Source organism: Microtus pennsylvanicus, chromosome 10, assembly GCF_037038515.1.
Source record: "Microtus pennsylvanicus isolate mMicPen1 chromosome 10, mMicPen1.hap1, whole genome shotgun sequence".
In the NCBI taxonomy this organism is placed as follows: domain Eukaryota; kingdom Metazoa; phylum Chordata; class Mammalia; order Rodentia; family Cricetidae; genus Microtus; species Microtus pennsylvanicus.
Window position 1 is genome coordinate 110827622 of NC_134588.1, and position 27399 is coordinate 110855020.

Below are 27399 nucleotides of genomic sequence, written 5' to 3' on the forward strand. Positions count from 1 at the left end.
ACCTCTGAGTATACACCTCTATGAGTCATTTGCACAAAAACATCTTTCATTGGTACTTTTCATAAACAATGGAGCTAAAGAAAGGATTTTGTGTGGGTGTTTAACATAACTGTGGCTGAACCTAACTGAAGATGATTGGGGTTTCTTTTTACCCCAGTGTGGATGAAAAACATGAGCCACATATCTTTATAATCATGTAACACAGCTCTATTTACCTGTTGGTGAATATTTCTAATGGCTTAAGATGGGGGCATCTTGGTGGTGCAGGCCTTAAACCCCAGCACTTAGGAGGCGCACAGTTCACTTTCACCTTAGAGCAGGTTCAAACTAGACTAAAGCCTTTGTGTAAATAGATCATAAGTTTATGACAGCTATGCACAAGGTCAGACATCAGAGCCACAGATGTCCAACCAAGCATCCTAAGAAAAGCATGCCAATTCTTTATTTGCCAAGATAATGTGGGAGTCCCCTCTGTGTGCTGTGATTACCATTAATGAATAAAGAAACTGCTTTGGACCTATAACAAGGCAGAACTTAGGTAGGCAGGGAAAGCTAAACTGAATGCTGGGAGAAAGAAGGGTGGAGTCAGAAAGAAGCCATGGAGCCACCACCAGAGTCAGACTTGTCAAAACTTTGCCAGTAAGCCACTGCCACATGGCAATACACAGATTAATGGAGATGGGTTAAATTAATATGTAAGAGTTAGCCAATAAGAACTTAGAGCTAATGGGCCAATCAGTGATTTAATTAATATATTTTCTGTGTGGTTATTTCAGGTAGGCAAAAAATAATCTCACAGGTTGAGAACCACTACAGCATAGTAACTCATTAACACATGTAAGTTTATGTTTTATGTATCAGCTTAATAATCTAAGCATTAAAATATAGCTCCAACTATGGCCACATAATACATAACCCCTACTATGGGTACTCTGAGTAATTGGTTATAGATATTATTAATGACATAAAGCAACTTGCAGCCAGCATCTGACCCTCAGTGCTCAAAACAGAAGTCTGGTCCCAGGAACCCAGGCTGCATCCATCTAGTTAGCAGTTCACAGAGCTCCTAAGCCCATTTCTAAGCATTATTAATGCTGATGACAGCAACCTGACCCTTACCCATGCTTCTGCTTTCCACAGTTTCAGAGGGAAATCTCAGAAACAAAGAATTTTGGAGATTTCTGTTGCAGGCTACCCTAAGCACGGTGATGGAATCTCGGGTACCCGCTCCATCCTGCCAGGGTTCCCGATCACTGCTTTACCCTATGTGTCCACGCTGTCCACACCACTGACACATTAGTCACGTTTTAGCTGTCACCAAAGTCACGTGACAATATATGGTAGCCAAATGCTACGCTGTAATGTTTCCATCATCTACTTCCTGATGCAGCAATTTGACACCTCACATCATCACAATGGAGTAGACTTCAGTAAGATAAGATATTTAAGAGAGACCACAATTACATAGCATTTCACTGCAGTGAATTGTTTGTGTAGATGTTGTGTTCATATGTGCACATGTACGTGCCTCCTGTGTGTGTGTGAGAGAGAGGGGGGGGGAGGGAGGGAGGAAGAGAGGGAGAGAGAGACAGAGACAGACAGAGAGACAGAGAGAGGGGGAGGGAGGGAGAGAGGGGGAGAGAGAGAGACAGAAAGGGAGGGAGGGAGGGAGGGAGAGAGGGAGAGAGAGAGAGACAGAGACAGAGAGACAGACAGAGAGAGGGGGGAGGGAGGGAGAGAGGGGGAGAGAGAGAGACAGAAAGAGGGGGGAGGGAGGGAGAGAGGGAGAGGGAGAGAGAGAGACAGAGAGACACACAGACAGAGAGAGGGGGAGGGAGGGAGGGAGAGAGAGACAGAGAGAGAGACAGAGAGAGCGAGCACATACATCAATAGCAAGTGTCTTTCTCAAGCATTTTCCACCTTATTTCTTGAGACAGACTCTATGCCTGAACCGGGCCCTTGCTGATTTGGCCAGACTGACTGTTCTGTGAGCCCAGGAGATCCACCTTTCCCCACCCCCTTGTGCTGAGGCTACAGGAACACACCACTAATCCACGGGGTCAAACTCAGGTCCTCACAGTTTCACAGCAAGCATTTACCAGCTGAGTCATCTCCCTAGCTCCCACAGCAGGCTGCACTGCTGTAATGGCTCTGTTTTACTCCCCATCTCTCAGTGTACCTAATCTGTAAATGAACCTCAAAATTGGTGTGTGCATGCAGGGAAAAGCACGTATACATAGTATTCAAGACTACCCAAGGTTTCCAGCATCCGCTGACACCTTGAAATGTCCCGCATAAGAAAGTGGGACTATGTATCCAGCATAAAAAAACAAGGAAAGGAAGGAAAAACATAGGCAGAACTTCTAGAGGCAAAGCCACCATGGCTTCCTGGGTGGAGAGGACCAGCACAAACGGTTCAGGAAAAAAGCAAGAGCAGACCTCACTAGCTCCAGAGTGATGCTAGGGACCGTCTGCTCCCTAACACCCTGCTGAGTGCAGGTCCCCAGAGAACAGGAAGCCAGGCTGTGTCCTAAGATACTCGACAGCCAAGCAGAAGGGACAAAGCAGGGGCCTGGAGCTCTTCTCATGGACGTCCCGGCTCGGCAGAGATGAATCACCACATCCTTCTGTGGAGCCTGGATAATCCTGTCCCAGAATGCACACATCTTCCTAACTACCAACAGCCATGTGAAGGCTCACAACACAGACAGGAGAAGAGAAAAGAAATGCGTAAGAATAGAAACCACGGCCGGGCGGTGGTGGCGCACGCCTTTAATCCCAGCACTCGGGAGGCAGAGACCGGCGGATCTCTGTGAGTTCGAGGCCAGCCTGGTCTACAAGAGCTAGTTCCAGGACAGGCTCCAAAGCCACAGAGAAACCCTGTCTCAAAAAAAAAAAAACAAAAATAAAAGAATAGAAACCACGCAGTTCAGGTCAGTGGCTGTGACTAAGCAGAGGGCGGGAAATGCAGTCAGGACAGGGACCCAAGGGGCTGCAACTATGTTGATGTCGTTTTACTTCTTAGGCCACCTAACAGGTGAAACAAATGTTTGCTGCATTTTCTTTATGATTCTTATGCCTTGTGCGTGTGTGTGCATGTGTATGTGTGCATGTGTGTGCATGTGTGCACGTGTGTGTGCATGTGTGTGCATGTGTGTGTGTGTGTGCGTGTCTGCGTGTGTGTGTAAAATCTGCCACCTCCATTGCCTGGGGACTGGAGAGACAGCTCAGCATTAGGGCCACTTGTTGCTCTTGCAGTTCTCAGCACCCACATGGAACCTCACAACTATCTGTAATTCAGTTCCCTCGGTTCTGGTACCCCCTTCTAGCCTCTAAGGGCACTGTACTCACTCACACACACGTGCACGCACACACACAACGCTAATTTAAAATAAATCTTTAAAAAATTAAGACTCTATTCAGCAGTGGTACCCAGCAGCTACCACCTCAGCCGCCTCACCTATGAGACTCGGGCCCAAAACTGAGGTAGACATGGAGCCTGAGTCTATACAAAACAGACCAAAAGACAGGGAAGCCTTTAATACCAAAGGAGGCTATTGTACATAGCAGGGGGGAGGGGGGAGCATACACGGAGAGTCTGGAAGTCCTCACCCAAGCTAGCCTCAAAGAACATTGGATAAACAAAAGCAGGAGAGAAGCAAGAGAGGCGCACACAGGGAGAGCACCTATCACACAGCTGCCCTTCATGACTTGGTTCAGGCTCACGGCTCTATGAAGCCAGGACACTCACTGCCCCTTCATCTAGATGAGATGGATCAGCCGGACCTCAGCTGTCAAGGGCTGCACTCTCGGAAGCCTGCCAGTCCCACAAAGGAAGTTCCCAGCCAAGGTCAAGGTCAGGGGGCCTCAGGTCGTCCCTTCAGCAGCTGTATCTACCCCTGACAGACCTGCTATCACTCTCCCCAAGTGACAGGAGACGGTGATGGAGCTGAAGCTGGGCAGCTGGAAACTAAATGTCTCCCAGGCAACTGTGTCTTCTGTCAAGATCTCGCTAACCCTCCGTCTAATTACCTCAGGGTCAAAAGGAGCAAAATGAACTCTGCAGAGTGCTACCTCCCAAGGTGCTCACTCTTTGGACACTCTAAATGTGAGAAAATTCAGTTGGATAATGTTTCCTCTTATAAGATTTAAGCAAACAATTTTGCTCCTCAAAGAAAGGGTACCTGCTGAGGAGAAAGTCACTCTCCAGAACGTAAATCCTATTTGCTAGTCCCCTTTATCAATTACTCTCCAGAACAGTAAATCCTATTTGCTAGTCCCCTTTATCAATTACTTTTAACCTTTTACATCACAATGGAGATGAAAACTGTGTCCAATAAAAACAAGACTCAACTAAACTTTTAAGTATAGTATATTCAAAAATCATTTTAATATGGGAAAATACAAACACAAACAAAAACCCTGAATAGTTAAACAGAGCAGGCATCCTAAATTAGGGGTTTAGGGCAGTAAGTACTACTTCTTCATCGTGGCACCATTAAACCCTCCTGACAGCACTTCATATCTGACCCAGAACACACCCATGAAGAAGACCTCACAGAGGGCTGGGGAGGGGAAGATTCACTGGTTTAGAGCATTTGCTGCTCCTGCAGAGGACCCAGGTTCAGTTTCTGGCATCCACACCAGGTGGGTTCTGATGCCCTCTTCTGTCCTTCACAGGTACTGCACACACATGCCACATAACACCAAATGGTTCCAGTCAGCCTTCCTATGAGAGTCTGCAGTTAAATTGGGGCTTACCTCTGGAGATACCGTTGGAGTATTACAGGCAACAACACAGTGCCTGCATGACCCTCGGGGCAACAAGGAAGAGGCTACAGGGAAAGAAAACTGCCTGGCAGTCACCACTGCTACAGCTGGGAATGAAAACACGGGAGCCAATTCTACAAGGTGCCTTTAATTTTCTAAAAAACATTCTATTTTATATATATACATATATATGTCTATATGTATATATATGTAAGTACCCACATATACATATGTGTGTCACATGTGCACGTGTGTGCCTAGTGCCCACAGAGACCATCGGCTCCCCTAGAACTGGAGCTGCAGATGGCTGTGAGCCACTACACGGAGGCTGGGAACCACACCTGGGTCCTCTACAGGAGCAGCAAGCGTCCCTAACCACTGAACCACCTCTCCAGCCCAAAGCACCAAGTTCTGAAGGATGATTTGGCTAGACAGATAACAACCTACTCAAGCTGTGTATAAACATGGCCACAGCTCAGCACTGCTAGGGTAGCAGGTTCAGAGGTGGCAATGGAAGAGATGTGATAGCCTCCCACTCTTATAGTGACAGCCCTAAGAAGTCCAGATGTTTGTGTTTTAGAAAACCCAGTCTGCAAGAAAACTGGAGAGGGTAAGACACACAGTAAAGGCTGGCGTGTGGAGGAGGAGAAGCCCAGCTGAGGAACCGGGCATTATCCCTGGTTGTAGGTTATCTGTGTGACCACCCAAACCTTCACCAGAGTCTCTGCCACACACACCTGAGCAGTCTTCTACCTGGAGCAGCTAACTGGGCATGTCATTCCCGGTACATGCGCCCAAACTGATAAAATACCACACAACAGTCAGGGGAAGCCAGCAGGATGACAGAACTAACTCCACTGGGGCCCAAAGTGAGAGACAGAGACAGCCACTGCCCAGTCAGCTGAGCAGAGCACTGGGAACAGTGTCAGGCCCCCATCTAGAAACAAAGGGCCTGGGGTGCCCGCACTGAGACCAGCAACAGTCGAGTCTGAAATCTCTACGTAGAAATGTGCTCTACTTGAGATCTATGAACTTGAGAAGATTTTAAAAATGTGTTACTAGAGTATTCTTTATCTTACAGGGGTATTTCATGAAAAGGAGTCTAAATCATACAGGGACATCGTGAAAGCTGGAATGAGAATGGATATTCTCCTCTCTGTGCAAGAAGCAACAGATAGAGAAATATACACACATGTACACGTGCATGCATACATACACATGCAATGTACACTCACACGCATGCATATACATGTATACTCATATATACATGCATATATACACATATACTCATACACATGCATATACACACATATGCATTCACTTACACACACACATACCACCACCATCACCACATCAATACACTTCCTTAATTTCTAAGGAGAAGCCAAATATTAGGCTAATAAAAGTTTATCTGAGTTTCATCTCAATATTAGTGAGCTTCTACTGCCCCCTCCTGGCCCTTTCTAGTATGTCTACTCTGAACCACTATGAAAGATAGTCTTTCCCTCCTACCCATTCTCCCTGTCCCTCTTTCTCCCTCCTCCTCTCTCTATACTTCCCCCTTCTCTCTCCCTCTCTCTACCAGGAAGGCACTGAACTAAACATCAATCACCTCCCAGATGCAGGTGTGCACTTGCCTGGGGCCACTGGTCAAGGGATCGGCATGCAGATGCTGCCCTCCGGCCAAGACTAAAGGGACCCTGAAGGCAGACCCACAGGGGTGGCAGATACACGTGAGCCTAGCTTGTGGGGCAGTCGGAACATTGACATGCAAACTCAGAACTGTAGAACGAGAGCTATTACCTCCAAGGTAACCCCACCTCTTCCTGTGAGGTCAATGTCTACGTATGGACAGGACGCACAGTCTCTGTAAGGGGCTGTGCAGCGCCGGGGTTAAGATGTGTGCAACCACATCAGACTTTTTTGAGTGCTGGAGATTCAGAGCCTCACACTTGCTCACCCTCCCACCAGCTGAGCCACCCCAGCTCCAGGACACCTGCTGCTCACACTTAACATGTGGAGCCAACTAGCTCACTACTGTTGGTGGTTGTGCTGGGAACCCCGTGGTGAGTAAGCCCGATGAGGCTACTCCTTTGTGGCACATATGTGTGTGGTGGGAGGCAGAGAGGTGAGGAGAACCTCGGGGATGACCAGTCCTGTTCTGAGAACCCAAAGAGTGAGGGGAACACACGGAGGCTGTTTCTGCTTCTTGGGGTAAGTGGCATTTCGACTGATGGGAATAACAAGAAGTGAGAACAGCAAGGATGCGTGAGGCAGGGGCCTTCTGACCTGAAGGAACAGCTAACGAAAGCACCAGGGTTAAGGCCACGTTTGCTGCGTCTAAAGATAAAGCCCAGGGAGCTGCAGCACTGAGGGAAGAAGGAAGGCTAGAGGATGGACAGACAGATGTCGACAGAAACCAAAGTATGTGGCACTTGGCTATGGAAGCACCGCTTGCTTGAGAAGCAATGGGAAGCTGCCCAGCTATCGGAAACATTGCTTTCCAATGAGGTCCCACCATTCTAGGATAGACATTTCCCAGAATGCCAGCGCCCCAATCAGCCCGTTCCTCACAGTACACTGTGATGTGAGTCCTTTTTCATTCTATATTTTTCATAAAAAAAACCATGTATTTGAAAAATTTCAAATACAATTTAGCTCTAAGAAGGAAAACAGTCCATCCCATCTGAGTGCACAGAGTTTAGCTGATGGGTTCCTAACCCGCACAGCAAAGCTAATGAGATGTCCTCCAGGCTCTCACGAAGCCCTGGGTGTCTGGTGGGATCATTCAGTTCAGAAGGCAGTGGGGGAGACAGCTAGGGCTCCTGACAAGTCCTCTTGGCAGAGCCACACCCTGGGTCTCAGGGCCAGCTTGTCCTTCCCACCAGTCATGGGCAGGAAGGTCACCTAACCACAGTACCCTCCAGATGCGGAATTCACACCCAGAGCAAGACGAGGTTTGAGCAAGGAGCAGAAAGACTCAAAACAGAGAGAAGGGGGTGTGGAAATTCTCAGCTTTCCAAGCAGAAATCTTTGCATGAAACCAGAGGAAGGGGTAAGTTTATGACTTAAGCAGGGAGTGTGGAGTTTACAGCTTAAAGACTTGCCCGTGGAAGATGGGCAAATTAGTACAGCCTCTCTGGAAATCAGTGTGGAAAAGTCCTCAAAAGCTGAAAATAAGTCTATCATATATCCCAACTGTATCACTCCTTGGCATATGATGTCACACCCCACAGATTCTGGCCTAGCAGAGTTCACAGCTGCTCTGTTCCCAATAGACAGGGAATGAGAACAACACAGATTCCCTTCAGCAGACAAATGGATGATGAAAATGTGGTTCATACACACAATGGATACCAGTCAGCTCTAAACAAAAGTGAAAGGACGCAGAAGAGACCTCACAGAACCTGACTCTGCCCTCAGTACGGGTGCACGCACCGGTCGATCAATTTAGTTCATACGCTGGCCGTGGGAGCTGGGAGCACTACCTGTCTGGGAGTGTTTGGAAACCCCACACCACAACACCCAGGTGTATGTGACAAAGCGCCTGGTGGAATCACAGATTCCGGGCAGTGAGAATGACGGTGGGTTTATCTGGTGTGAAAGTGTGACATGCTGTGCTCTGTCTCCAAGAGGGCCCTAAGGCATGACATTCACCAAAACCTCAAGTGCATCAGTGTGGGGAGAAGAGGCAACTCCTCTGTGTGCAGATGAGGTCATTCTCTGGGCCACAGGTGCCACTGGGTGTAGTAATTGGAGTGGCGGGGCTGCGTCCCCAGCACCCCGGCTGCCTGGCTAGCTTATGCCCGAAATAACAACACACAAACTGTATTCATTTAATCACTGCTTGGCCCATTTCTATCTAGCCTCTTCTAGGCTAATTCTCACATATTAATTTAGCCCATTTCTAATCATCTGTGTAGTGCCCCTAGGTGCACTTACCGGGAAGATTCTAGCCTATGTCCATCCTGGGTCGGAGCTTCATCACGTGCGTCTGCCTAGGAGCTGGGAGCATGGCGTCTCTCGAGGCGTCTGCTACCGAGAGGAGAGCTGTGGAGTCTGAGCTCACTTCCTCTTCCTCCCAGCGTTCTGTTCTGTTTACTCCTCCCACCTATCTTCTAAGCAATGAGGGCCAAGCAATTTCTTTTTATTTAACCAATGACCTTCCTCCATCATTTCCCCTTTTTTGGTTTAAACAAAAAAAGGGCTTTAACATAGCAAAATTACATATAACAAAAACAGTTATCAAGTAAAAGTTACAATAATCTTTATCATAACTAAGAAAAACTATAACTAACTATTCTTAACTCCATCAAAGACTCCAGAAAGATACAATACTACCTAAGCAAACAAGAAAAAAGCAGCCCCGCCGCTCCTATTACTACAAATGGCGCCCAACGTGGGGCTCGAACCCACGACCCTGAGATTAAGAGTCTCATGCTCTACCGACTGAGCTAGCCAGACAGCCGGGGTGCTGGGGACGCAGCCCCGCCACTCCAATTACTACAACTGGGGAGACAATAAGATTCTTCATTTCAAAGTCAAGACCAAACTGTTTATATAATGACATAATATGTCAGATGTGGTGGTGCACGCCTTTAATCCCAGCACTCGGGGAGGCAGAGGCAGGCGGATCTCAGTGAGTTTGAGACCAGCCTGGTCTACAAGAGCTAGTTCCAGGACAGGCTCCAAAACCACAGAGAAACCCTGTCTCGAAAAACCAAAAAGAAAAAAAAAAAGAAATGTCTCGAATCTGAACACTTGGTTTCAGATGGTGACACTCTCAGGGGAAGTTTAGGAGAGGCACCCTTGCTGGGAGGAAGTAAGTCCCTGGGAGTGGGCTTTCAGAGTGTATAGTCTCGTCCTCTTCCAGTTCACTCTCTCTGCTTTGTACCTACAGGCCAAGATGTGAGTTCTTGGTTTTCTGTTCCTTCCTCCTTCCCTGTCAGTTGCTGTCATGCCTCCCTATATGAAGGATCCCCCTGGAACCATAATCCAGAATAAACTCTTGAGTCTATGAGTCACCTTGGGTCATGGTGTTTTATCACAACAGAAAATCACCAACACAGGTGTGTCTCACAGACATTGCCACACCAAGAGGTCACATCCCAGGGCACTACAGTGTGAATCTGCTTGGAGGACATTTTAAAATATGGAACTGCTGGTATTTAACTATGGTCCGAGTGCCATGAAAGACAAGAGAATGGTAAGCCCACACACACTCAAAAAAAAAATGTTATCTTTGAAAAGCTAGGAGGAGAAGTAAATGGGTTCTGGGAACAAAGCATTTCCGAAATTCTGGTTCTTCAGCAAGGCAAGGAGGCTCACGGGCTGGATTTGAGTCACTGCATCTGCCCCTCCCAGGTGGCTGTCAGGTGTGACTGGCACATACGCTAACTTTTCTTTGCTATTTAAGCACCATTTTGAGTTGTTTTCCACTACGCAGACTTAAGCTGAAGCAGGCTCGGTAAGGGGGATCTGCCACTATAGACCAACCTTAGGTCCTATCCTGTTTGCCTCATTGTTTCCTTAACAGTTGATACTGTTAAAAGTTTACAGTTTTCAGGACCTCCAGCTACAAACGTGGAGGCAAGAGGAGCCTGAAACAAGGAGATAAACCCCATGGCTCCATCAGCACATGGTGAGCACACACCGAACCATCACACAGCTTCACAGATGCATGCAGTTGGGACACGTGGATAAAAACGATTCTTACGAATCCCCCATTCCAAAGAAAATGTTGTTGGGATTTGTGCAAACATCCTCTGAGGTTTTAAATCTACTCAGAAAGAACAGGCTATTACTAAAGCAACCCAGTGGTTTCTGGGTCCTGTGAGGCTCCTGTTTCAGAGACATTCTGACAAAGTACATGTGACAAGAACAATAGAGATTCTGAGAAATCTACAAATCACCCAGCATATAAGGAGACAGGCTTACACACCTGCCTTCAGCAGCTTGATCTGTCTGGAGTATCACACGCACGCGCACACACATGCGTGCACACACCAAGGCACAGAGGCACACATGCACAGGTATGTATGCAAACACATACATGCACATGCACTCCTGCAGGCCACAGATGAATGCGGGAGTCCCCAAAAGGAACAGAGCAGGACAAGTGAGAAGGCAGATGGAGATCAGGGCAGAACATGTCCTCTGTTGCTAGGAGCAGAGGAATAAAGGACAATGGTTTTCTCACAGACAAATCCTATAGTTAGAGACTGTCCTGGGGGACATAAGACCTCCACCCCACCTTGATACAGGACAGAGAAAGATGCAAGCAAGTAAGAGACCGGCAGAGAAATGTACTTGTACACACCACATACACACACATACATCATCTACTGCATCTACAGGACATGTGCACACCACATGCACACACATACACTCTCTACTGTATCTACAGGATATGTGCACACCACATGCACACACATACACCATCTACTGTATCTACAGGATGACATGTGCACACTGCATGCACACACATACACTCTCTACTGTATCTACAGGACATGTGCACACTGCATGCACACACATACACCATCTACTGTATCTACAGGATGACATGTGCACACTGCATGCACACACATACACCATCTACTGTATCTACAGGACATGTGCACACCACATGCACACACATACACCATTAACTGTATCTACAGGATGACATGTGCACACTGCATGCACACACATACACCATCTACTGTATCTACAGGATGACATGTGCACACTGCATGCACACACATACACTCTCTACTGCATCTACAGGATATGTGCACACCACATGCACACACATACACCATCTACTGTATCTACAGGATATGTGCACACTGCATGCACACACATACACTCTCTACTGTATCTACAGGATGACATGTGCACACTGCATGCACACACATACACTCTCTACTGTATCTACAGGACATGTGCACACCACATGCACACACATACACCATTAACTGTATCTACAGGATATGTGCACACCACATGCACACACATACACCATCTACTGCATCTACAGGACATGTGCACACTGCATGCACACACATACACCATCTACTGTATCTACAGGACATGTGCACACTGCATGCACACACATACACCATCCACTGTATCTACAGGACATGTGCACACCACATGCACACACATACACCATCTACTGTATCTACAGGACATGTGCACACTGCATGCACACACATACACCATCTACTGCATCTACAGGATGACATGTGCACACTGCATGCACACACATACACCATCTACTGCATCTACAGGACATGTGCACACTGCATGCACACACATACACCATCTACTGTATCTACAGGATGACATGTGCACACTGCATGCACACACATACACCATCTACTGTATCTACAGGACATGTGCACACTGCATGCACACACATACACCATCTACTGTATCTACAGGATGACATGTGCACACTGCATGCACACACATACACTCTCTACTATATCTACAGGATATGTGCACACCACATGCACACACATACACCATCTACTGTATCTACAGGACATGTGCACACTGCATGCACACACATACACTCTCTACTGTATCTACAGGACATGTGCACACCACATGCACACACATACACTCTCTACTGCATCTACAGGACATGTGCACACCACATGCACACACATACACTCTCTACTGCACCTACAGGACATGTGCACACCACATGCACACACATACACCATCTACTGCATCTACAGGACATGTGCACACTGCATGCACACACATACACCATCTACTGTATCTACAGGATGACATGTGCACACTGCATGCACACACATACACCATTAACTGTATCTACAGGACATGTGCACACTGCATGCACACACATACACTCTCTACTGTATCTACAGGATGACATGTGCACACTGCATGCACACACATACACCATCTACTGTATCTACAGGACATGTGCACACCACATGCACACACATACACCATTAACTGTATCTACAGGATATGTGCACACCACATGCACACACATACACCATTAACTGTATCTACAGGACATGTGCACACCACATGCACACACATACACCATCTACTGTATGTGTAGACACATCATGAGGCCTGCCATTTCCCTGAGCCCTCAAAATAGCTCTGCAAAGGCAAGCCTTGTTTTTTAGAGGAAGGTGCTTGGATAGGTGTAAGTACCACTGAAGGCTGCCCACCCTTGCCTGGGAGAGCTGGGATCCGAACCCATGCCTACACAACTCAGAAGCTCACAGGAAAAGGGAGGAATATAGCCTGACTGGGTCTCAGAGCACCAGCCCACAGAACAGCCTCCTGCCCCAGCCAGCAACTCTACTCTCTTCTGCTCCGTGAGATGCTGCCTCTGGTGAAGATGTCGTTCCTGCCATACGCAGTTAGTCCCAGCCCAAGGAGTCCCTCATCCTTGACTCCCAGTTCACATGGCACAGCCCTCTCTCCATCAACTACACCAAACAGCTCACACATGTAAAACCTTGGCCACAAGAGGAATAAGGTTGGCTCTGGGTCACTGCACCCCAAACACCCTGCTGATGGCAGATCCCACAGTTACCTAAGGTCCAGCAGGAAATGCTCTCCAGGAGGGGGCTGCTGTAGAGGGCATGCATGAACATGAGGTGGACCATCAATTCAGCCAGCCACCACCAGCAGAGCAGGCGGCCCAGGCCCTTGGCTAGACTGCAAAGGCTTTGCTTCGGAGAGCTGAGCTCTGGCTGCTGCATCTAAAGAGGGGACAACAGAGAAGGCGGCATTAGATTGTGCTTGGTCCTGAGCCTTGCAGAACGTTGCTCCCGTGATGTTATTGATGGGGTTTGTACAAATCACCATTGTCGTTTCTACTGATAGGGTAGGGGAGTCTGTTTGCCTTAAGGACACCCGATTTTCCTAAGTAAGAAAGTTACATCCCAGTTGGGAAACTGCCCCAGAACAAGAAGAGGTGTGCCAACATGGTACCCTAAAGCCAAGAACAATGCCAAATTCTGCATCCTTCTACCTCAGCCTTGACCTGAAGCAGGCGGACTGGGTCAGGATTTCAGATGCTCTGCCCTTTGAAACTGTGCTTCTCTTTGGGTCCTGGTCACCCCGGCTATCCCCACGCATCCTGAGCTAGTAGATAAGCTAAGGCACACAGAGTGTGAGTGACATGGAAGAATTTGGGATGTCTGTCCGTCTACCTTCAAAAAACAGGCAGAGTAAATACCCAGAGGGGACAAGTGTCTGCTCAGCAGTAGTAGAACAATAGACCGGATTCTAGCATCAGCCATACCGCTGCATGACTAAGTTACCCAACCCCCAGGTCTTGATTTCCTCAAAGTGAAAAGGGTAATAGTGGTGGTGAGACGTGAGTACTAAATCCAGCACCGCACACTTAAAAAATTAGCAGCATCACTAGCAGCTATGTGGCCTCTGGGTGCAGCTGTGTCCTCTTTCCTCGAGGATCCCAGAACAAGGGCAGCGGTACAGCAGGGCCCCACATCAAATGGGAGGTGGGTGTCTCCATTATCTACGATAGGAACACAGAACCGTCTGGATGGTCATCATCCAACCTGAGCGCTTCAGACCTTGGGGTTCTGAACAGTCCCAGACTCCATAGCACCCCAACAGCCCAGACTCCAGACCACCCCAACAGCCCAGACTCCAGACCACCCCAACAGCCCAGACTCCAGACCACCCCAACAGCCCAGACTCCATTCCACCCCAACAGCCCAGACTCCAGACCACCCCAACAGCCCAGACTCTCTTCAAAAGACAGAAGACATTGGAACTTTGCAGCATTTCAGATTTTCCCATTTAAGTTGATATGTGGGTAAGGACATCAAAAAAAAAAAAAACCTCCACAATGACCTAGCCGTGCAGTAACCTCACTGTGGGGTCACATCACTGTGGGGTCACCTTGCTGTGGGGTCACCCTACTATGGGGGTCACCTCACTGTGGGGTCACCCTACTGTGGGGGTCACACCACTGTAAGGTCACCTCGCTGTGGGGTCACCCTACTGTGGGGGTTACCTCGCTGTGGGGTCACATCACTGTGGGGTCACCTCACTGTGGGGTCACCCTACTGTGGGGGTCACTTCACTGTGGGGTCACCTCGCTGTGGGGTCACCTCCCTACACAGGTCAGGGAAGCCACTAAAAATCCACACCGACAGCTGAGAAAACATGAGGAGGCACCACGTTCCCTCTGGATGGAGATGGGCCTTGTGTGGCCACCCTGTGGCTGGTGCACTGAAGCAAGCCATCTGGAGGAAGTGCTGACAGCCTTGATAACTGTGTTGGCAGACAGCAATGCTCACCCAGCTGAACTCTAACAGGTGCTGAGCACAGGGCCTGCAGCCCAGGTCCCCAGAAACACAGCCTGCATCTGGGGTGCCACACCTTGCTGGTGTACAGGCCCAAACAGGGGAGCAGAGGCAATGGACGGGCAATAGCAGAAAATTCACCCTCCCAGCTTGCCTCTCAGCAAAAGGCCAATCTGGAGGTGTCCCCAAGCCGCAGGCAGTACACACAGACACACACATATGCATACACAGGCATGTGCACACACATGTACACACACTTGCGCACACACACGAGCAGTCATTTGTCTTTCTGGAAGGTTGAGCATCCTGAGGGTCCGCTCACACTTCACCGTAATGGGGTCTATTTTATTCGAAGCCATTTGTCCCTCGTTTTGCAGCAGGAGGGACAGGCTGCTGCACAGCCCCCACCCTCAGAGCTGCACGGAAAGCCATCCATTCGAGGCATTTCTAACTGAGGGGACTGTCAACCTTAAGATCCCTGGGAACTGCCATGGTGGGAATTTCAAGCTCAGACTCTACTGGAAAACACGCATTAACTCGTCTGCCAACTGTATTTTAAAACGCATTACAATTTAAAATCTCATTTCATGCAAATTGCACAAAAGGGAATGTCGCCTTTCTCTGAAGATTGAAGATGACAGTTGTCAGAGATGAAAGGTTCCCGTCCTTTGCGTGGGAGTCGTGCGTGTGCCTGTGAGCAAACAAGGCCTTTCCTAGGGCCAGCAATGTTGTCAGTCCCTCTGTAGGACTTCTGTCTACAGGATCCAGGGACACATGGACCTAACCTGTGTCCCTTCAGAGCTGAAGTCCCTCGCCTACGCCCTGTGGAAAGCTTACTCAGACCCAGCATTGGAGGCCACAGCCCAGCCACCCACAGCAAGGCCAGCAATGTACACTGCCCCTCCCAGGAAGTCCGCCAAGCTGGCACACACTGCTGCCACAAACCAGTACATTGTCTAGACAGCTGAATCCCCTAGACCCTCATACCTGCCACACCAAGTCAGCGTGACAAGGTTGTGTCTTTTATCTTTTTTTAAAGCAATATATCAAAATCTACTATGTAGCCAAAGGTGGCCTTGAACACACTTTCTCTCTCTCTCTCTCTCTCTCTCTCTCTCTCTCTCTCTCTCTCTCTCTCTCTCTCTCTCTGTGTGTGTGTGTGTTGTGTGTGTGTGTGTGTGTGTGTGTGTGTGTGTGTGTGTACACACCCATGAAGTCACAGACAAACACCCAGTGTCTTCCTCTATCACTGCTGACTGTATTTTTTTAGAGTCAGAGTCTCTTGCCACCCCTGAAGCTGCTATTTGGGCTACACTGCTCCGGCAAGCACCCAAGACTCACTGCCTTCCCCCAGCACCGGGGTTGCAGAGGTCCTTTGGCATGCCCAGCTTCTGCATGTCATGGGGATTCAAACCCAGCCCCCCATTCGCACACAGCAAGCATGTTAACTACTGAACTATCTCCCAGTCCTTGATGTTCACCATCTGATCATCTTGTCTCAACCTCCCAGGCTGGGATTCAAGGACCTCATGAATGCTAAGTAAGCACCCTAGCTACTAAGTTCTAGCACCAGTCATGATGCTGCTGGCTTTCCTCCGTCCACCCAGCCTGCCTTCCACGTGTCTGTCCTTACTCCGTCCACCCAGCCTGCCTTCCACGTGTCTGTCCTTACTCCGTCCACCCAGCCTGCCTTCCACGTGTCTGTCCTTACTCCGTCCACCCAGCCTGCCTTCCATGTGTCTGTCTTTCCTCCGTCCACCCAGCCTGCCTATCATGAGCCCATCTTTACCTCCATCTACTCTCTTTGTGGTGGTAGCAAACATCTCTCGGGGTTTGGAGCTTACATGCACGAGAAGCTGTAGGGCTGACTTTATCTTTTCTCTATGGTCAGGTCATTCAGGGGTCTCCAGACCCAGAAGCCCGACTATCCACAGCGCCTGAGACACCAACACCTATCTCTGCCCTGCCCCTGCCTGCAGTGATTGTCTGGTCCCTCCAATAGCCCAGCACCACGGCTTCTTCAGAGTCCAGGGACGGCCACTGCTCAGACTCCTCTGCTAGAGTGCCCATCGGGCTGGACATGGGGGAAAGGGGCTCTGAAGTAGCCTAAACATCCCCTGAACTTGCCACAGGCTTTTGACCAATCACAACCCAACAGCAGCGAGTGTGACAGCATACCAGCTTCAAGCCTCATCACCTCCTGGGACCACGCGCTCCCCACAACAACCCTGGCTCTGCAGACTTTCCCATCCCACAGGGAGGGAGCGGGGGCACAAACGAGGTAGCTCACCGAAACAGAACAGAGATATGAACCTGGAGCTGGCCTCCATACCAAGGGACCCATGGTAAGAAAAGTCCCAGGATGCACCACTCAGACTGCCTGTCACCCTATCCAGTCCCCACTGCAGAGGCCCCTGCTCGAGGGAGACTCTGAGGCCCCAGTCAGCAGGCCACCCTGCTTTGCCCAGGCCCTGCTGGATCCGCCTCACAGCAGTTCAGGCTCTTAACTCCCCAGAAGCACAGCCGCAAAGTAGCTGAAGCCTGGCTGCCTGACACTCCACGGGCCGGAAAGGGCCTTCCTGGTAAGGCGGTCAGGCTAGGAAGGAGGTAAAGTGTGTTGTTTGTTGATTGAATTATTTCACGTGATTTAGAGTATGGAAAACGCCTCTTTCATGCTTCCCTCATTTGCATACGTAAACGTATGTGCTAAAAACTGGAGTAACGTCATCTGCAGAGGTGTTCCTCTCTTTTAATACTTGGGGTTTCAGAATCCCACGTAGGCTTGTCCCTTCTGAGTCCATTTCCACGTGGGATGCTGCTGCCCCCTGGTGGTCAAGTCTCCTTCTGCACATTCACACAGTGAGTTCTTCCATTGAGTTCTTCCATTGCCGTTCACCTTCCCCTCTTCCTGGTCCTTCCCTCTTAGATTACCTCATCGCAGAAGAGGAGAGCACCCACAGGCTCTCTCAGCATGTGCAGAAACCACATGGCTTTTTGTCCTTTGTGTGTAGAATGTGTGTGATGTGTGTTTCTGTGTGTACATGCCATGGCACACTCGCAGAGGTCAGAAGTCCTTGCCTTCCACTTTGAGACAAGGTCTCTTGTTCACTTGTGTGTGCAGCGGTCCAGCTGGCCCACAGACTACAGACTTGCAGGGAGTCCACCAGATCCTGGCATTACAGGTGTGCACTGCGCATCTGGCTTTATGTGGGCTCAGGGGATCTGAACTCAGGTCTCACCTTTGCAAAGCATGTGCTCTGCCCACTGAGTCACTTACCCCAGACTCCGCCTGGCCTTTTATTCAGTGTTTATTCTGTCCTGTGGCTTACTGAGCATTTTATTTTTCTGGGATGGCCTTAACGAATACAGGCAGAGAGAGAGAAAGTTTGATTTCCCTGTCCAAAGTCCGTACTCCCAGCAACTGGAACATGTCAGAAGAAATAAGTAAGAACCAAGTAGGGCCTGAGCCCCTACAGGGTGAGACCACCCATCCTCCCCAGACTAAGCCCCTACAGGGTGAGCCCCTATAGGGTGAGTCTACCCATCCCCCCCAGACTGAGCCCACCCATTTTCCCCAGACTGATGCTCAAGGGAATGGCAGTCCTTAGCTAAGGGTTTGGGTGAACCACAGCCTCAAAGTCTGCTCCTGAGGACCAGGCATGGGGCCTGACTACACACTTGCATTGTCCCTGTTGGATCCTAAAGCTGTGTTGGAAAAGAGATGAAAAGTGAGACCTGCAAAGAAGGGCTTTGCACCCTGATGAAGTGCAGCTCCCACTGGGCAAAGCTCCCCATGCATATGACGCAGTTCGGGAGAGTCTCTTTCCTCTGAGTGGCTTTAGTCTACGTCCCCAAGAATTACTGTCCATCCCAGGGGAGGGATGGGGCTGAGGTTTAGTTCAAAAGTTATTGGCTGGAAAATTGGGAAGAAGCCAAATTCACAGTGTCAAGGAAAATGCAAGAGGCAGGATGCGGAAGGTCTGAGTCTGCCAATCCTGGGCCAGCACTGCCTCCACCCCACGCCTCACACAAACTCAGGACAGCGGTTCCCAGCCTCCCCAAGCACAAGAGTCAGGGCACCTGGCAAGCCATGTTGAGCCCCAACCCTGGTCGGTCATAGGCCTGGGGTAGGGCCTGAGAACTCACATCTCAAGTCCCTAATGGTGCTCATGCTACAGACCAGGGACCACATCTGAGGTGTGTCCTAACTAACTCACCTGTCATTTATACAGTAATCTAAAACATCCATGTGTTGCTGTATGTGAGTGCATGCATGTGTGCTGTACAAATGTAGGCAATGTGTTGTGTGTGTGTGCGCTGTATTAAGTGCATGCATGCGTGTTCTGTATGAATGCAGGCAATGTGGTGTGTGTGTACATGCACAGGTATGCTGCACACATATGCAGGCATGTGTGTATACACATGTGTTATATGTGAGTGTAGGCATTCATTGTGTGCACACATGTGCATCCATGTGTTGTGTATACATCTGTGTGTACATAGATGTGCTATGTGTGCCTGTATGTTGTACATGTGTTACGTGCATGTGTTGTGTATATATATGTTTATATGCGTCTGTACTATTTTCTTCTTCAAGATGGCTGTGATTTGGTGGAGGCCATTACTCTTGGAAACCACTGTTTTAGGTACTAACACATGGGTTAAACCCCCTTACATATGTCTAGGGAGATTAGCTGGGGGTTGTGCTCAGATCCACAGCACACCCAAGTGGGGAGATGCATGTGGCACCAATGAGCACTGACGGTAATAAAATCAAAATATTGATCAACTCTGAAACCACTGAAGGTAGCCCATGTCTTGTCGAATACTCAGCCATGGCTTCATTCTTGTGTAAATTAAATAATCCATCTCATTAGTAGGCATCTTTAATAGATGGTAAAACTCTATGTATACAAAATAATTGTTTTACAATAAACACCTTTAGGATTTGTCATCAGAAAAGCTTGATATACCTACACACCCTGGTTAGAGAAAAACTTACTCTAGCAAGACAGGCTTACAGAAGCATCCTTAGGACCATTTCAGAAGTTGTTGTAAAATGTATTTAATGATTTACTAGGAAATTCTAGTCATCAAATCAAACAGCAACTTTTAAAATCTAACACTGAGCTGGTAAGGTGGCTCCGTGGGTAGAGACACTTGCTCACAAGCTTCATACACTGAATTCAGTGCTAGATCCTCCAGGTGACAGGGAGAGCCGATTTCCTAGCTGTCCCCTGCCTTCCACACATATGCTGTAGCATGTGTGTGCCTGCACGCGTGTGCATACACACACAAACACACACACGCACACGGAAGGATGAGAGGGAGGGAGGGAGGCAGGAAGGAAATTCTAAAGTCAAACATTCTAACGCAATCCGATCCAAAGACACTAACTCAATACTGATATCAGGAGGGATGATGTAGGAAGACATTAAAGTCTTTGTTTTCCATTATTAAACCATTCTGTTTCTTAAAAACCTGCAGTTCATAATACAGGGTAGCCTGGACTCTGAGCGAGGTGTTCTGGGCAGTATGGGATAGGATAATGTCACTTTCTAAACTGGCCCCAAACACACTCCAGCCATTTTCTACCCCACATTTACAATAACACAAGAAGGGTGACCACTGCCAGAAACACCGCCAACTCATTACCCATTAGACTTCAAATGATTTTTGGTCGTACATTTGGAAGCCTTTCACCGTTCCCAAACTCTCTGTGAATCCCACTCAGTAAGCAACCCCATTTGGGGTGAGAATTCACAGTCTAGGAAGGAGAGAGAGACCTACACAGAACCCATCAAGTCCCCCAGAAGACTCTACCTGTTTGTAGAACTCTGGGAAGTTGAGGATGGGTCCATTGTGGAAGACAGGATAATAAAAGACGTAGGCCAGCAGCCACGGGAAGGAAGAGGAGGCCGGCTGGGCAGGCACAGGCGCAGGCTGCCGGCACAGCTCCAGGCTGAAGCTGGTGTAGAACAGGCAGCGAACAGTCAACGTGAACTGCAGCAGGTAGTATTCACTGTCTGTCTCATACCACTGCCTCTGCAAATGCAACAAGGGTGGACAGTCGGTGAGAGGGCAGCCAGCCTGGCCTGACACAGGAGCCGGCCGGGGAAAACTGACGATGGCCTCCCCTGTGACAGAAGCCGTGAAACAGAGCTGAGTCCAGGGCAGTATCAAGAAGCCCCACTGGCAACCGAAGCAGGCCATGGGAGCTGCAGCATAGCTGGGCTGTAGAAAATGTGCCCTGTATATCTGGGACCGAGGTCCAACCCTTGGCACCAAAAGAAATATGTTATGGCCGTATATACAAGATTCGGAACCAGGACCTAGTTTAAACTTGGTCCCTAAGAGACTTGGCAGGCTGTACGCAGAACTAACCACTCAACTGTCTTACAGACTGCCTCTTGCCCAATGTCTGCCTCCACCAAACACTCAACTGACAAAAAATTGTGCCTGTCAAGATGCTACTCCATGGTATACTTCAAGGCTTGGTATGTGACCTGGAGGCAAAACATTCTATTCACTTTCTACACAAAGTACTTCTGTGATTAGCTCTCTGAGTGGATAATTAATAAGCCCATACTAGCAACTGAGTAAAAACACTTGCTGACTGTCTTGGGGCCACTGTAGATGCTGTGTGTCACAAGGAAGGAGAGTGGGAAACCACAGAGCACTCAGCAGGCAGGCTTAAAAATATTGAGAGGGGAGGAGTCTGTTTCTACCCCTCTGGTCCCATGACATTTGTCATCCTCCCTTAACATCCAAACTGGGATAAAAGGTGACCACGGACAATCTCATAGGGCTCAGACATCACAGACGAGTTTGTGCAATAACCGGGAATGGCCACCAGGCGGAGCCCCATGGAGAAGCTACTGTTCTGTGAAACGAGACTTGACTTCTACAGGATCAGAACCCTCCCCTGCCCTGTGTAAGGTGTGCAGGAGGGGGACACCTACCTTAACCTCCTCCACACTTTGCAGTCTCAGGGTGGAGAGCAGGAGGAGAGAACACAGCCAGGACAGGAGCACTGACCGGAACTGGGCCACGCAGAAGGCGATGGTGGCGTGGAGAAAGACCATGGCCACACCTGGGGCCCCCAGCACACACCAACAGGCCCACATTCCATAGACCATGACGATCCAGGGTCTGTGCTGCAGAAGGGAGGTCCAAAGAGAACACAGGAGGTGAGTTTGTGAGCGTGGCTAGGAACGCACTGTGCGGATGAGGGCAGGCCCTGGTGACCAGGAACCAAACCCTGTTCTCACTGCCTGGCAGGTCTCCTGCCTTCGGAGCCTCCCGGACCGGATCCCACAACAGGGAGATGCTCGGCTGACTTCTGAGCAGACAGAGGAGGGAACCCCAGCTGGGACAGTCATTCCCACATCCTGCAGACAATTAGTCCTTCAGACGCCAAAATGAGAATGAAAGTCGCGAACATTTCCTGGGAGCCTTAGAAAAAACTGGGATGTTTTTACACCAAGACTTTCTGATGTCTTAGACTCAAAATCAAATATTAAATTACATCTTTTTTGAGCATCCAACAGTGTGGGTTTTACTGAGGACTCCTGCGGATGCAAGCCAAGGCAAAAACAGTGAACTTACTTGAGGATCATGAGGCTTTTTTTCCAATTTCTTTTCATAACTCAGTTTTGCATTCCTTGAGTGTAAACTTTTTAGATGACAGTGTGGCCTAGATGAAGCCAACAGGTGGGGACACCTTTAGCATGCTACTCACAGTTAAATTTATGTCACAGGAAAAATTGCATTTCCTCAATTTTTTGTGATGTCAAGATCTCTACCTGACTGACATGTTAGTCCCACTTTAAAAGACTCTGAATACTATTCTGTTTACTTAGCAAGTAACTTAGTTGTTCTACTGATTAACAAAACGGTGGTTGTTCTACTGATTAACAAAACGGTGGATTAACACGTTTGTTGCCACGATGCCTCTTCCTGTGTCCAGGTGCTAAATCCTTATTTTAAAATGGCACTAGGTCTGGGGAGGCCATCTGTGCAATAACTGTGCAAGCTGGAGGACCTGAGTTCAAATCTCCAGCACCCATGCAAGGCCATTCATGCTGGCACGCCTCTGTAGCCCCAGCATGCTACCGAGAGGTGAGAGACAGAGGCGGGAGTCAGCCTGAAGCACACAGCGGTGAGGTGGAACCCGAGGTCCAACAGTGAAGGTCGTCCTCTAACTTCTCCACCTCCCTAGTGATGCAGCCGCCAGACACACAGACATCAGAGATATATATACATACAAAGATGAGTGAGTCCTTAAACTGCAATAAAGAGCCAGCAAGATGGCTCAGTGGCCTCTCACCAATGTCGCGAGTCTTGTGAGTTTCATCCCCACGTGAAAGTGGAAGGGGAGAAACCACTCTCCAAAGTTGTCCTCTGACCACACACACTAAACATACACAAGAGAAAGACCACAATGTCGAAATGAGCATGTCTCAGCAGGAGAGAGCTTGACTGGCATGTACCAGACCTTTGGTGTGATCCTTAACTCTACCAAAAATAAGAAAAAGAAAAAAGCAGTAAGTTTTTTATTCATTCTATTTTATGTATATAAGTGTTTTCTTACCTGCATGTATGTATGCATACCACATATATGCAGTGTTCACAGGAGATGGAGTTACAGACAGTTGTGAGCTACCATTGAGTAATGAGAACTGAACCTGGGACCTCTTAGCCGCCGAGCCACTTCTCCAGCCCCCAGGCTTTAATATTAAACAGCAGTGTGTCGGCAAAGTTTAATGTCTAAAGCTTCACGTCATCTGTATGATCTTCAGCAGGTACATAAGCTCTCCGTGACTCCGGTTCTTTGCTTACAACACTGGAGCAGTAATTATTTCACAAGGTCACCGCGAGTATACTGGAACTGTGAGACACGCTTAGTACCCGCATGCAATGGAGGGGCTCCTCCTGGGCTGTGTCTGTAGTTCTGTTGCTGAGTGCTAGCCCAGTGTGCGTGAGGCACTATGTTCTAGCCCCAGGGCTTTGCAAGATGGATCTAGTGACATATGCCTGTCGTTCTAATCCTCACAGGGAGAGGCTAAGGGGTAAGGAGTTCAGGAAATCTTTGGTTAGATAGTGAGACTGTAGCTAGCCTAGGCTGTAGGAGATACTGTCTCCAAAGGAAAAAAGTGCAACGTTATCGGAGTGATGCATTTGAATGATGGCTTTCAGAAACTTTTCAAAACTGCAAAGTCACATGACTGAACTTAGATCTTCTGGGGAACAGGGTGAGCTGAGCCTGGCGGCCGAACCTCCCCTCCCAGCCCCTCAGGAGGAGGAGGCAAGAGGATCACAGACTGAAGATCCACCTGGGCGGCTTAGTAAGAGCCTGTCTAAAAACAAAAGGTAGAAACAGGGCTGAGAGTATAGCTGAGTGGTGCAGGGATCCCCTGACACACACGGGGTCAGCTGTTCGCTCAGTCCCCACATGGCCAGAGAGACAGAGCAGAGAGAACTGGACACAGGACAGGCCTGGAGTGCGGCTGCCCATCCCGTCCCAGCCCCTCTAAACAGCTGCCCACGCACCCCTCTTCCACAGCCCTATATTCCATCTCGAGAGACCGTCTGAAATGTGAGACTAAGTCAGCCACTTCTGCGTTCCAAGGAAACCAGAGAAATGTGAAGTTCATTTTTACGGTTTTTTTCCATCCTGCTAACCACAGAAAACAGCCACATAAATTTGCCTCAAATTTTCCCCAACTCTCCCACCTCTGGGCAGAGTCCAATTTCCAGAAATGAGGTCGCCAAAGACTAATTTAGCACATGGTGGGGGAAAAGGTTCTTTTCAACACACCCTACAGCGCGTGCAATGGGGGCCGCGCACGCATGTCTACACACACATGCATACACAGTCACACTCTGAGTGAGTGCTATTTGATCTGCTTGGGAAAAGCCTGTGTGCTGAGCTGCATTTGAAACCCACCACACACAGAAGCTGCTCCAACTTGGAACAAAAAAAGCCTTCAGAAATTCTTAGCAGCGCTGCGCAAACCAGCGACGCCCCAGGGAGTTTGCTGCGGCATGATGGTGGCCTTGACAGCCATTTTGCGTGCAGACAGGCCTCCTGCAGGCAGACAGTACTGGGCGCTGTCCTGAGACAGCAATGGGAAATGCTCTTCCGCTGACCTTGGACTCCTCAACTTTGGCACTGCCTCACCCTGCCCATCACTCACACCCTGAGGATGCAAAGCAGAAGAGTTGACAGACACGCCATCTTACTGCCAGAACTGTGTGAGCCAGAATGCCACTAAAGTTAAATGACACTGGAATCCCCGCCCACCCCAAACATCATGAAAACCCAGGTACAGCATGGCCAGCCCTGAAAGGACAGCAGGACAGGAAGGGGAAGGCCCCAACACCATCACCATAGTCTCCACACACAGGCTGAACTCTGGAAGTGGTGGTCAGAGAAAGGCGGGGACACCAGAGTGTCAAGTCCATAATCGGAGCCTGAGCAACGCTCCCCCACCCATCTCCACACTGAGGTGCTTAGGTATGGCTCAGGCACTTGTCCACCTCCTAGATACATAAGTGTGAAGCCTGCCATGAACCAGGACAGAACTTTTAAGTTTTCAAAAATAAAAAAATAGCAATGCATCATGTCTTATCCCAAAACAATGCTTCTAATCTGTCATCAAATGGGCCAGGAAGTTCTTTCCTGAGTCCCCAGGGATCTGAACAGGTACACAGGGCTTTGGTCATACCCTATGTCTGTCTTGGGTTTCTTCAGGTCAATTTATCTTTATTTTATGTGCATGAATCTCTGCCTGCATGTATGTCTGTGTGCCATGTACACTCTAGTGCCTGAAGAGGCCGGAAGACAGTCACGAGCCCCTGGAAATAGTTACAGATGGTTGTGGGTGCTGGGAGCTGAACCCAGGTCCTCTGTAAGAGGAGTGAGTGCTCTTAGCCACTGCTTCGTCTCTCCCGCCCCTCCCGACTCAGGTTGTTAAAGCCCACTGTCTTACGGTTTCAATTGCTGTGATAAAACACCATGACCAAAGTAACTTGGGGAGGAAAGGGTTTATTAGGCTTACACTTCCGTATCATTGTTCATCACTGAAGGAAGTCGGGACAGGCACCCAAGCAGAGCAGAAACCTGGGGCAGAAGCTGATGGAGGGCGCTGCTTACTGGCTTGCTCAGCCTGCTGTCTTATAGAACTCAGGACCACCAGCCAGGGATGGCACCACCCACAATGGGCCGGGCCCTTCCCATCAATTACTAATTAAGAAAATGTTCTATACAGCAAGATCTTATGGAGACATTTTCTTAAGTGAGGTTCCCTCCTCTCCAATGACTTTAGATCATGTCATGTTGATATAAAACTACCCAGCACACCCACCTAGAAGTCAAAATGGCCCGGTACATTCAAATGAGATTCCAATGAGAACTGTGATTGGAAATGACTGATCTCTAGAAAAGAAGGCACAAGAATCTCAACCCTTTCCCAAGCTTCCACACACACATCCGGGCTTCTGTGTCTCTGGGTCGACTCCCACCTACTTACTAACCCAGGGAAGTGAGGAAAAAGGAAAATCGACCTTAATACTGAGCTATAATGTTCCTAATTTAGAACTCTAAATTTTAAGCAAACACAATTTTTTCCTTTTGTGTACATGTGTGTGCACACGTTTATGGGTGTGTGTACATGTGTATGCATGTGTGTTTGGAAACCAGAGGTCTGTTTTGGGTGTGTCATTCCTTAGGTGCCATCTACCTTGGTTTTTTATATTTTTATTATTTTATGTCATTTATTATTGTTGTTGCGTGTGTGTGAGCACGTGCACATGCATGTTCAGGCCAGGATGCCTGTGTGGAGGTCAGAGGTAGCCTGTGAGGGTTGGTTTTCTCCTTCCACCATGTGGATCCCAGGGATCAAACTTGGGTCATCAGACTTGGAGGCAAGCACTTTTAGCGGCTGAGACATCTCCCTGGCTCACAACTTACTTTTTGAGACAGGGCCTCTCGCTGGCCTCTAGCCTACCAAACAGGCGAGGCTGACCAGACAGTGAGTCCCAGGACTCCCCGTCTCCCTCACCCACCACATCCAGCCTTTCTTATGTGGGTTCTGTGACGCGGGTCCCCAGGCCTGCAGGAAAAGCACTTTGCTTACTGAGCCTGTGTCCCCAGGCTCACACTGATTGGGATTTTTATTGAGAACTCATAAGAAATATCAAAGACAGATGCCTTTAGTATTCCACTCAGTTTCCTCCAAAAGTAACCTTTTGCAAAACCAAAAAATGTTATCATAACCAGAACACGGATAGAACTACAATCCACCAA

At 48.7% G+C, this 27399-nt stretch overlaps 1 protein-coding gene across 2 annotated transcripts in view; it reads right to left on the reverse strand.

Moving 5' to 3' along the window:
• Positions 1–27399, reverse strand: part of Hhat (hedgehog acyltransferase) — a 252716-nt gene that overhangs the window by 185113 nt on the left and 40204 nt on the right. For both annotated transcript variants that reach the window (XM_075989510.1, XM_075989511.1), the window contains exons 5-7: positions 22052–22246; positions 20913–21134; positions 13343–13511 (exon numbers count right to left, since the gene is read on the reverse strand). In XM_075989510.1, coding sequence (XP_075845625.1) covers positions 13343–13511; positions 20913–21134; positions 22052–22246 — 586 coding nt within the window. The remainder of the gene's footprint in view (positions 1–13342; positions 13512–20912; positions 21135–22051; positions 22247–27399) is intronic.